The following is a 12,496-nucleotide window of genomic DNA, read 5'->3' on the forward strand; positions in this document are numbered from 1 at the left end:
TGACATGTTAAATATCCAGGACAGATTCACATTACTATCTGTACACACTTCATCTGTACTTTCTTCACACACACCAACCGTCGAGTTCCGGTCGGACAAGGATGCCAATGTTGTGATTTCGAATCCCATACTAACAACGATGATGGCCCTTGGTTTGGTAGCACCATGTGTATGCATGGGGTTTCACCAAACTTGTAAGCATCGTCAACCTCCATCCAGGCATTTCCTCCACGTTAATGTGACGCCGTGATAACTTAATACTGCTCGATGTGGACTCACTCATTGTTGTTGCTGTTGCTACCATAACACCGTAACTACTGCTGCTGCTGCTGCTGCTACTACTACTACTAATGCTACTACTACTACTACTGATAATAATAATAATACTGCCACAACTACTACTACTACTCCCACAGGGGACACGGGTGGCCTAGTCGTCTTAGGCGCCGCAATTCGCTATGCAGAGTTGCGTCCCTTGGGCACGTCAGAAACCTATGATTGTGGGTTCGATTATGTTTCTAGGTTCGTCAGCACCATACCCGTGCTCGTGGGTTTCACCGAAGTGGTAAACGTCTGAGACCTGCATCGCTTCGGGCTTTCCTCCCACATTAAGCTGACACGCCGTGATATAACTGGAATACTGTTAAAGCCGTGCTCACTCACTCACTCACTCTTCTACTTCATGACAACGCCTTTTCTCACACCTCTCGACTTGTAAAGGCTGCTGTGCGACAATGTGGGTTTGTAAAGCTTCCTCACTCTCCATACTCGTCAAACCTGGCACCTCTTTCCCACCTGTTTCCTAAACTGAAAGAACACCTTCGTGGAAAGTGCTATGACGACAACGATGACCTCAAAGCTGTAGTGATAGCTTCATTATCGATATCAGAATCGATATTTAAAAGATTAAGTTGAAAAAAAGAAATTGAAAACACTTTCACAATAGTTAGTTATGTTTTTTTAGGTTTTTTTACCAGCATAAAGATAGGATCTCTTCATGTCAGAGACATGAGACGACATATACAGTATTCACAATACGATTACTTTCTGTTAATAACAGATCCCCAAAAGCCACCTCAAAGCTGATAAATCTGTTTTGAAAACGTCAGTGAGTTGTATTTAATTGTAGTATATGCGTGACACGCTTTGGGACTTCAGGTTTAAATGAATAAATGCCTCCATGTCAATGTAACTTTGACTGACTCTCGTTGTTTTACCAGGTAATACAGTACGGCGGTTGCTTAATAGCTTCTCAATGGTTATTCACCAGTGGGCATCCACCCAAGTATGTCCCTTAGTGTATTAACTTCCCTTGGGTGGATGCACCGGCTTCGTTATGCTAATTTACTTTACAGTTGTTGATAATGTGTGATGTGTGTCCTCGTGGTTGCCATGTGATGTGTGTCCTGATGGTTGCCATATGACGTGTTTCCCGATGGTTGTAAAGGTGATGTGTGTGCTGATGGTTGTCAAGGTGATGTGTGTGCTGATGGTTGTCAAGGTGATCTGTGCCCTGATGGCGGTCGAAGTGATGTGTGTCCTGATGTTGATCTACGTGATCTGTGACCCGATGATAGCCCGTGTAAGGGTAGGGGCTATGCCCTGACGGCTCCTCGTGTGGGGTAACTGTTTCGTCCTTGCAGTATCTCCTTTCAGTAGAATAAATATATTTTGACAATACGTTGGCAGTATCAACCGTGGTAGAAGATACGGCCAGGCAATATATCATATGTGAAGAAACATGCAAGTCCATGATAGCTGTGTGGTGGTTGGTATATCAAAGTGGTATCACATGGGTGGTAGCTGGTATATCCTAGTGGTATCACATGGGTGGTAGCTGGTAAATCAAAGTGGTATCACATGGGTGGTAGCTGGTATATCAAAGTGGTATCACATGGGTGGTAGCTGGAATATCCAAGTGGTATCACATGTTTGGTAGCTGGTATATCCTAACGGTATCACATGGGATGGTATGTATGTATTTTGTCATGTTTTTACAACAGCATTCCGGGTAGAATACATCCCTATAAAACCATGCTTGTCTCTCTGTAGACGTTCCGGATAGAATGCATCCCTATGAAACCATGCTTGTCTCCCTGTAGCTATTGCGGGATAAAATACATCCATACTGAACCATGCTTGTCTCCCTGTAGGCATTCCGGGTACAATACACCCATATTGAACCATGCTTGTCTCCCTGTAGGCATTCCGGAAACAATGCACCCATACTGAACCATGCTTGTCTCCCTGTAGGCATTCCGGGTACAATACACCCATATTGAACCATGCTTGTCTCTCTGTAGGCATTCCGGATACAATACACCAAATTTGAAACCATGCTTGTCTCTCTGTAGGCATTCCGGGTAGAATACACCCATATTGAACCATGCTTGTCTCCCTGTAGGCATTCCGGGTAGAATACACCCATATTGAACCATACTTGTTTTCCTGTAGAAGATACGGCCAGGCAATATATCATATGTGAAGAAACATGCAAGTCCATGATAGCTGTGTGGTGGTTGGTATATCAAAGTGGTATCACATGGGTGGTAGCTGGTATATCCTAGTGGTATCACATGGGTGGTAGCTGGTAAATCAAAGTGGTATCACATGGGTGGTAGCTGGTATATCAAAGTGGTATCACATGGGTGGTAGCTGGAATATCCAAGTGGTATCACATGTTTGGTAGCTGGTATATCCTAACGGTATCACATGGGATGGTATGTATGTATTTTGTCATGTTTTTACAACAGCATTCCGGGTAGAATACATCCCTATAAAACCATGCTTGTCTCTCTGTAGACGTTCCGGATAGAATGCATCCCTATGAAACCATGCTTGTCTCCCTGTAGCTATTGCGGGATAAAATACATCCATACTGAACCATGCTTGTCTCCCTGTAGGCATTCCGGGTACAATACACCCATATTGAACCATGCTTGTCTCCCTGTAGGCATTCCGGATACAATGCACCCATACTGAACCATGCTTGTCTCCCTGTAGGCATTCCGGGTACAATACACCCATATTGAACCATGCTTGTCTCCCTGTAGGCATTCCGGGTAGAATACACCCATATCTAAAAATGCTTGTCTCCCTGTAGGCATTCCGGGTAGAATACACCCATACTGAACCAGGCTTGTGTCCCTGCAGGCATTCTCGGTAGAATATATCGATATAAAACCATCCTTGTCTCCCTGTAGGCATTCAGGGTACAATACACCAAATTGAACCATGCTTGTCTCCCAATGCTTGTCTCCCTGTAGATGATGCGAGTAGAACACACCCATATTGAGCCATGCTTATCTCCCTGTAGACATTCCGAGTAGAATATATCCCTATAAAACCATGCTTGTCACCCTCTAGGCACTCCGGGTAGAATACTACCATGTTTAAAAATGCTTGTCTCCCTGCGGGTATTCTGGGTAGAATACATCCCTATATCTAGAACCTTGCTTGTTTCCCTCTAGACGTTCCGGGTAGAATGCATCCCTATTTAACCATGCTTGTCTCCATGTAGACATTCCGGGTAGAATACACCCATATTGAACCATGCTTGTCTCCCTGTAGATGCTACGGGTAGAATACACCCATACTGAACCATGCTTGTCTCCCTGTAGGCATTCCGGTAGAATACACCCATGTTGAACCATGCTTCTCTCCCTGTAGATGCTACGGGTAGAATACACCCATGTTGAACCATGCTTGTCCCCATGTAGGCATTCCGGTAGAATACATCCATATTGAACCATACTTGTTTTCCTGTAGGCATTCAGGGTAGAATACACCCATATTGAACCATGCTTGTCTCCTGTAGACATTCAGGGTTGAATACATCCCTACAACACAATGCTTGTCTCCCGTAGACATTCAGGGTTGAATACATCCCTATAACACAATGCTTGTCCCCCGTAGACATTCAGGGTTGAATACATGCCTACAACACAATGCTTGTCTCCCAGAAGACATTCAGGGTTGAATACATGCCTACAACACAATGCTTGTCTCCCAGAAGACATTCAGGGTTGAATACATCCCTACAACACAATGCTTGTCCCCCGTAGACATTCAGGGTTGAATACATGCCTACAACACAATGCTTGTCTCCCAGAAGACATTCAGGGTTGAATACATCCCTACAACACAATGCTTGTCTCCCAGAAGACATTCAGGGTTGAATACATCCCTACAACACAATGCTTGTCTCCCGTAGACATTCAGGGTTGAATACATGCCTACAACACAATGCTTGTCTCCCAGAAGACATTCAGGGTTGAATACATCCCTATAACACAATGCTTGTCTCCCTGTAGACATTCAGGGTTGAATATATCCCTATAACACAATGCCTGTTTCCCTGTAGACATTCAGGGTTGAATACATCCCTACAACACAATGCCTGTTTCCCTGTAGACATTCAGGGTTGAATACACCCATATTGAACCCTCCCTATTTCCCTGTAGACATTGCGGGTTGAATACACCCCTATAAATACATGCTTGTCTCCCTGTAGACTTTCCGGGTAGAATACATCCTAAATTAAAGCATACCTGTCTGTTGGCAATCCGGGTAGAAAGCATCACCATATTTGTCACCTGTTTTGCATTTAAGGGTAACGCAATTTCCCCATTTCATTTTCTGAAGCTTCTTCAGACATGATAACCGGACACATGTCTAATGTTGCTTTGCTTCAAACCACCAGATCGAGTAATACCATTGCGATTATGACACAAGTTGAAACAAGAACACTGTGCACCTTGCAGCAGATTCGCTGGTTTGTTGATGTATGTGTGTCATGTAAGAGCTCAATATCACGTGATCTCGTGATGTAACAAACACCCGTTCATCTGACTGCCAGATAGTCAAGACGATCAAGCTGATTTCTGTTTGCACCATTTGTCATCGCTCGGTGTTTTAAGTGAGTAGTCTTTTAGTGTTTATAGAAAACCTTCAACGTATTAGTGTGTTTACAATTCACATTGAACAGACGGGTATATATGTAGGCTACCAATGCAAGGTCACTATTACTTGTACGTTTCATTGACAGAACTTGTATGAATGTGAGAACATATTCTCTTGTGGATGGGTCGAAAATAGCATAACATTATTGTTTTGTTTAAGGGGTGAGTATGTTTTAAACATGGTAGTTTGTTATGTGAGATTGTCAATGAAGGACCAACTCTGAAGTTTCAGAGGTTTTCAGAGGTGGACAAACCAAACAAAGTATATGTACAAATCATCGATTGTAGAGGACACTGCACACATTCTTATTTTGCAAGTGTCGATAGGTCCAAACTGGTTTTGCTTTTAAAAAAGAAAGTAAATATCCCTGTAAGATGTTTAGTCAGCACAGCATGAAGCGGCTTTGTGTGGTAGCAGTACTTGACAGTGCTGGGCTGATATAGTCTGAAGAAACGATATTGACGTTACAGCATCCTTAACAAAGTGCATACTGACAGATGGTTCGAAAATATTTCCGATACTCTATACTCCGCACTATCCAGGAATATAAGTCTTGAATGGTATGGAGTGTTTTATCAAAGTTAGCAAGTCGCATGTACTTCATGATGTACGGAAGCATAACTGGCTGCAACACTTGGTCTCTGTACTGCACAGCGTTCAGGTTTCCCTGTATAATCACCAAATCAGTCTTCTGATCTCCACAAATACCGCCCCACACCATGGCACCACTCGAATACACGCCGGAGCCAAACGTTCCCCTCTGCGTCGATAAACTCGTTCTCTGCCGTCATTTCGAAACTAGTTAAACCGAGTTTCATCAGTATACAGCACTCGACGCCAATTTCTCACTTGCCAGCGTCGAATCTGCCTCGCCTATCGCAGTCTCAGGCGTCGATGTTGAGCAGTCAGTACCATTCCTCGGAAAGGACGATACGCTCGGATTCCAGCAGCACGAAGTCGTCGTAGTAGTACTGCACGTTAGCTAATGGGATGTCCCAACGCAATTATGGCCGTCTGTTTCGCAGGTGAATGAGCCGTATCTGACCGTCTTCCAGTGGTTTTGTCATTCGGGGTCGTCCGGTTCTAGGCCTGTCCTGTGTCCTCCATGTCTGCCTGTACCGTTGAATCAGCCTGGCTACTGTCAAAGGTGTACAACCAAACCTTCTGGCAATTTGGACCTGTGTTGCCCCCATTTCGACCATACCGATGGCTCACTCTATCTGCTCCTGTGACAGTCTTGGCTTTTCTTTTGTGTGCTATCATCACGTGTGATTATACCCTGCAGACGAACGCATTTATACAGCTAACAGGCACGTGCAGTTTATGCCATAGGCGGGAAACCTGTTTCACCATTTTTTTGTCACCGCACGAGCGCCGTCAAAGGTGGCGCGTTCGGGTGAGTTGCTTTTTGTTACCCGTCCCTGGGCAGTCATATTCCCAATACCCACTTTCCACTAGTTATCGCTGTTTTTAGGAAAATTACAAATTGCCAACCTATACTTTCTTTTGCCGCTTAGTTTATATACGTCTCCCTTGACTTAAGCCTCCTTCGAGATATAGAAGCTGCTTTCATAACGTCCTTGCACTGACATACTTGCTGAACAGCTCCTCTCCGCATCACTTTCCCCATACAATATTTATGCATTATCATTTTCCTATGTCATTTTCTCTGAGCAGTAACATGCAATTAAAAGAACATGCTCTGCATACGTGATCATAGGAATAAAGCCGTAGAGTGTTCCGAAGACGAAGCAGATAAACAAACGTCGTTATGTGACTGTGTGTCAGTGTCAGAATGAGGTTCCACACAAAATTATAGACCTATAAAGTTATTATTCGGATACAGATGACAGTTGTTGGTAAAAATGAAAAAAAGGATTATCATGAGTATACTTTGTCCTGTTTCCAAGCTTACTTAATTCTAAATATGAGATATCTACACTGTAACTCGCAAATAACAATGAAGAGTAAGGCGTGGTTTATTTCACTATAAAACATTGTTCTATCGTGTCGTCATTTCTGGAGATTCGAACATGACGTAAATTGGACGACGCTATTTGTGAGGGTAGTGAGTTGTTCCCCTTAGGTGTAGCTGGGCACAACGTAGAGAAGCGCAATAGCCGAACTATCGCATCCAAAAGTGGAAGAGATTTGGCAACCTGCAGTGGGAGAAAGGTACAGATAAATGGCCGTCAATTGTGTTGGTGTTTGTTGTGAGTGTATTTTCAGGAAATACCAAACTTAACCTCCTGTTCACAAAATGGACTTGTCCGACATTGCCGACGGATTGTATTCAAAGAGTCATCATTATTTAGATACGGGTAAATAGTTATAAACTTGTATATTTTATGAACATAATTAACCCGTGAAGATCCAGGGTAGAATAGGTCTTCAGCAACCCATGCTTGTCGTAAAAGGCGACTATGCTTGTCGTAAGAGGCGACTAACGGGATCGGGTGGTCAGGCTCTCTGACTTGGTTTATGCATCCAATTGCGTGGATGTTCATGATGTCAATCACTGGATTGTCTGTCCCCACTCGATTATTTACAGACCGTCGTCATATAGCTGGAATATTGCTGAGTGCGGCGTTAAACAACAAACAAACAAACAAACATTTAAGATGTTGATATCTGATATAAGAAATAAACGACTCGTGGTCTGTGTTTGTCTTGCAATAAAACACTGCAGGGAGAATAAACCCACTCCCACTCGTCGTCTATGTTTTGGCAGTTGGGTTGGGTAATTACGTAATAACGTTGCTTAATATCATATACGCTTCTGATAAGAAAATCACTACCCAAAACGGACGAAGACATTCAAATAGACAAACATTTTGTTCATTGAGGTCTTAACGCATTTTAATGATGCGGTAGTTGTTGATTCAACCGGCTAAGTTTAAAATAACCTGAGCTATCAACAAGTGTAATAACCATGGTACGTTATGACGTGACCTAAATGGGAACTCTCTTGCAGAAAAGACACTATGGGAAAGGAAAAGACTCACATCAGTATCGTTGTGATCGGCCATGTGGACTCGGGGAAGTCCACAACCTCTGGTCATCTCATCTACAAGTGTGGAGGGATTGACAAAAGGACCATTGCGAAGTTTGAGAAAGAAGCCCAAGAGGTAGGATGCCTTAAACATTAATTTCACCCAGGTCAAAGATGCAGGTACCTTGGCACCCCAGGAGAGTTCGTGAAACAATTAAAACTGTTTGTATACATGATGTTTTGCACTTCCACTTCTGTAATATCAGGCTGTGTATACATTATGGACACAAACTATCTACGTGTTACGTTTGTAAACAATGTATCAGTTAGATGCGAGGTTTTCACCAATAGAATGTTCCTGGTTCTTTAAAACACATTCACTCCCAGGAACATCAATGCCGGAAACAACATTTATCTTATAAAATAACTTATCTTGTCTCCATTGCCAGTCATTGTGACTCCATTCTGTCATATGTGTTCGGGTACCTAATGCTAGATGATATAAAGTCGATATAAACTCAGCCATCAATACAATAAACATTTCTATCCAGTGTATTGATATTATTCACTACATTATAAACCAAACTAGTTGAGTGCTGTAGCTATACTCTGATGCAGATGGGCAAGGGGTCCTTCAAATATGCCTGGGTCCTGGACAAACTGAAAGCCGAGAGAGAAAGGGGTATCACTATCGATATTGCTCTGTGGAAGTTTGAGACAAAGAAGTTCTTTATCACCATCATTGACGCTCCAGGACACAGAGATTTCATCAAGAACATGATCACTGGAACTTCCCAGGTAAGCGGGAGATCAGCGTTTATATATTGCATTTATTAATGAGGATAGATCATGCGTATGTAATGTTGTTCAATATGTTATCCATGTCTTTGTAAAATAACTGGAAATGCATGAGATGACTACTAAAACAACCAGAGTTGGTCAACCATTGCTCACAATCTGATTGGTCTAGTGTCGTAACCTTCCGGAGAGCGGAAGGTCCGGGGTTCAATCAAGACGTTAAAAGATGGTACTTGTTGTAACCCTGCCTGGCGCTCGGCATTAAGGGGCTACAACAAGGACTGGAGTCAGTATACTGTGTCTGAGTGAGGTATTCATGTTAAACTGCGGCATGGTATCTCAGATGGTGTTTTAACATTTTACCTGTTATGTTGTCCTTAATGTGACACAAGTCACCGTGATATCTCATGACATGTCACCTTACAGAAATCAATCGTCCGTCACCTTTCTCCAATTACCCTGATTAATTATTCCAGGGAACCCTGATCCCTCGTCCTTCACCTAACTAAAGGTATCTGTGTTCATATTTTCCATTATGTCTTTCTCTTTGCAGGCTGACTGTGCTTTTCTCATCGTGGCATCGGGACCAGGAGAGTTCGAAAGTGGGATGTCCATAGACGGCCAGACAAGAGAACATGCTCTGCTTGCCTACACGCTGGGGGTAAAACAAATTATTGTTGGCGTGAATAAGATGGACCGTACGGTACCACCCTTTTCTGAAAAGAGGTTTCAGGAAATTGTCACCGAGGTTAAAGCCTACTTGAAAAAGGTTGGCTTTGACAATAAATCAGTGGCATTTGTTCCTATCTCTGGTTGGCATGGGGACAACCTGCTTAAAGAAAGTGAAAAGATGCCTTGGTATAAAGGTTGGTCCACCGAGAAAACTGTTAGTGACAAACAAGTAAAAGCTTCAGGAAAAACGCTTATCGAAGCCCTCGATAGCATCATACCTCCCGAAAGACCATTAACAAAACCTCTACGCCTCCCACTTCAACACGTCTATAACATTGGAGGTGAGTGTGTGCTGCATTCTGATTGGTTAAAAAACTTGATGTCCGGGAGTCTTTTGTACCAAAAACGTCATATGTATACTTTCGAAAGGCATTTTGTTCTATGCTAATATTTTTAAAAATCCACAGAACGTGGGAGGTCAATGAGCATATTATACTCATTATATTATTTTCATTTTTATTAGAATTGACATAACGCAATCAAGAGACGTCCCAATTGTTGTGGAAGTGATTGATAGAAGTAATGTTCCTTATGATCAAATGAGAGTTTGAACTTAAATTTAAACAATCAAGATCCCAAAATAAATCTATCAAACCCTTTCTGATTATATGTATCATTATCTCCAAATTAAAATCGAGGACATTTACATTGTTTTTTCGGTCAGGTATTGGAACTGTACCAGTGGGCAGAGTAGAAACAGGAGTTCTGAAGCCTGGAATGATCGTTACGTTTGCCCCTGCTAACATCACAACAGAGGTAACACGTCTTGGGTACTTCTACAGTGCCGCCTCTTCTTGAGTATAAAACGAATTTCTTTTATTAAAGCTTCATATATGATTTCAGTTTCTACGTTTAATCCATGGTGATATTTCAGGTCATGTCAGTAGAGAGGAACCACGAATCACTGGCTGAGGCCTTACCTGGGGACAATGTCGGCTTCAACGTCAAGAACATCTCCGTCAAGGACATACGTCGAGGAAACGTAACGGGTAATAGCAAGGACGACCCACCAGTCACAGCAGAGTGTTTCGATGCTCAGGTAAATGGTAATTTAGGACCTCCATAATGTTGCTTTCTGAACCAAAGATATTTTGTCTAAATGTTTAAAAAGGAAAAAAAAATACCCAGACGTTCTTCCATCATAGAAGTGAGTGAGAATGGTTTTACCCCGCTTTTAGCAATCTTCCAGCAATATCACAACGGCGTACACCAGAACAGAGACTTCACACATTGTACCCATGTCGGGAATCGAACCCGGATCTTCGGCGTGACGACCGAACGCGTTAACCACTAGGCTACCCAACCACTCCCCACATTATAGTAATGCATGCTTCGCCACATATTATACAACACCACACCACATCACAGCAAATCACTACACACCCCATCATGCAAGCTAAACTCTGCAACCTGTCCATCTTTTGTCGTTTTAATTTTATCACATAAACTATCCTTCTTTACAGGTGATTGTTCTGAACCATCCCGGACAGATCGCTGCTGGCTACTCCCCAGTACTGGATTGCCACACAGCACACGTCGCATGTAAGTTCGCGGAACTTAAAGAGAAAGTGGACCGTAGGAATGGCAAGAAGTTAGAAGACAGACCCAGGTTCTTGAAGTCTGGAGACGCTGCCATCATAAATCTGATACCATCAAAACCAATGTGCGTGGAGCCATTTGCCAAATTTGCTCCACTGGGCAGGTTTGCTGTCCGCGACTTTCAACAGACGGTGGCCGTTGGAATCATCAAGGAGGTGACCCAGAAGAAAGAAGGCCCTGGTAAAGTGACCAAAGCTGCCAAGAAAGCTCTGTAGCTTGTACTGTTCTGATATTGATTGAGCAGATTTCCACTTAAATCTTAACTTATCACATCACTATAAGCAAATAGTACAGCATTTCTTCATCTAAAGTATAAAGTAAAGAGTTCAGGAGGAGCAAAGACTCGCAAAGTAGTGTGTACTTGAGCTGATATACCTCTATCTTAGCTAACCTATCACGCATTTAACACACATGTTATAATTCCAATAAACCATTCAGACAGCTCTTTTAAAACAATTTGAAGAATCAGGTTCTGAGGAGGCGAAGGATATCCTTCCTGGCAGCTCAGGAAAACAATAATTTTCAACAGATTAATCTATAATTATTTACACATGTTGGGAACAAATGTCTCCTTTCTATTCATTGATAATAAAAGTATTAAAACGCTGCTCGTGTTGCCTATTAGAAGTAAGTTTCTGATAGATTAATTTGAGATTAATTTGTTATATTTTTTTTATTTGAAGTTAACACGATATACGGCTTTTCCATTGGACGAGAGATCGGTCACATGACCGCGAAATTGACGTTCATAAGTGTATGAACGACACAATTTGACGTTCATAAGTTTTTCACGAGACCGTGTTCTTGAAATGACGTAAACACTGACGGACTACTTCCACATTCCTGGGGAAACCCCTGGGAATTCCCTAGCACGAAAACATGCATAAGCGTTCTTTCTGATCATTTAGAACCTTTATTCTTGGTCTCAGCGTTTCAGTATACTTTGAGAAATGTCAGAGAGCGTGACTGCATGATTGTTTACGAATATCCTCGCTACGGCCCATCCTAATGAACAAACGAAGAAATGCACATCTAAACTATCGTAGTATCGACTCGATCCGTGCCTAGGCTGACATTGACCTCCTCCAGCAATCTATGAATTTACCTTTGTGTCTGTTTGACGCATCTGTATTCACCTTTCAATGATCGGCCAGTTGATCAATGATGACTAACACATGTAACCGCCAAAGGTTCATCAACAACTTCGGAAATCTCTCCCGTCACGTTTATCGTGTCGGCCATTTTGACGTCTTGTACTTGATGTAAATGTATTACGACGCGCTGTCATTGTGACTGACTTACTGAGGTAGTTCTTTACAGACCTTTCTCATCTAATGAGGATATGATTTGAACACATGTGCTGCGTAAGATGTTTCTGGAGAGCAAGTTGTGCATCCATACGCCCATGTCACC

At 42.5% G+C, this 12,496-nt stretch overlaps 1 protein-coding gene across 1 annotated transcript; it reads left to right on the forward strand.

The window, feature by feature from the left end:
* The first annotated feature begins 4,687 nt into the window (after positions 1-4,687).
* LOC124110954 (elongation factor 1-alpha, oocyte form-like) lies at positions 4,688-11,851 on the forward strand. Its single transcript, XM_046470459.2, has 7 exons — positions 4,688-4,918; positions 7,937-8,090; positions 8,573-8,752; positions 9,306-9,765; positions 10,149-10,240; positions 10,359-10,523; positions 10,948-11,851. Exons 2-7 carry the CDS (start codon positions 7,947-7,949, stop codon positions 11,296-11,298), a joined length of 1,392 nt encoding a protein of 463 aa, XP_046326415.2. The 5' UTR covers positions 4,688-4,918; positions 7,937-7,946; the 3' UTR covers positions 11,299-11,851.
* The last annotated feature ends 645 nt before the right edge of the window (positions 11,852-12,496 follow it).

The sequence above is a fragment of the Haliotis rufescens genome, unplaced genomic scaffold (genome assembly GCF_023055435.1).
Source record: "Haliotis rufescens isolate VD_foot unplaced genomic scaffold, xgHalRufe1.0.p SCAF_1, whole genome shotgun sequence".
NCBI classification, from domain to species: Eukaryota; Metazoa; Mollusca; class Gastropoda; order Lepetellida; family Haliotidae; genus Haliotis; species Haliotis rufescens.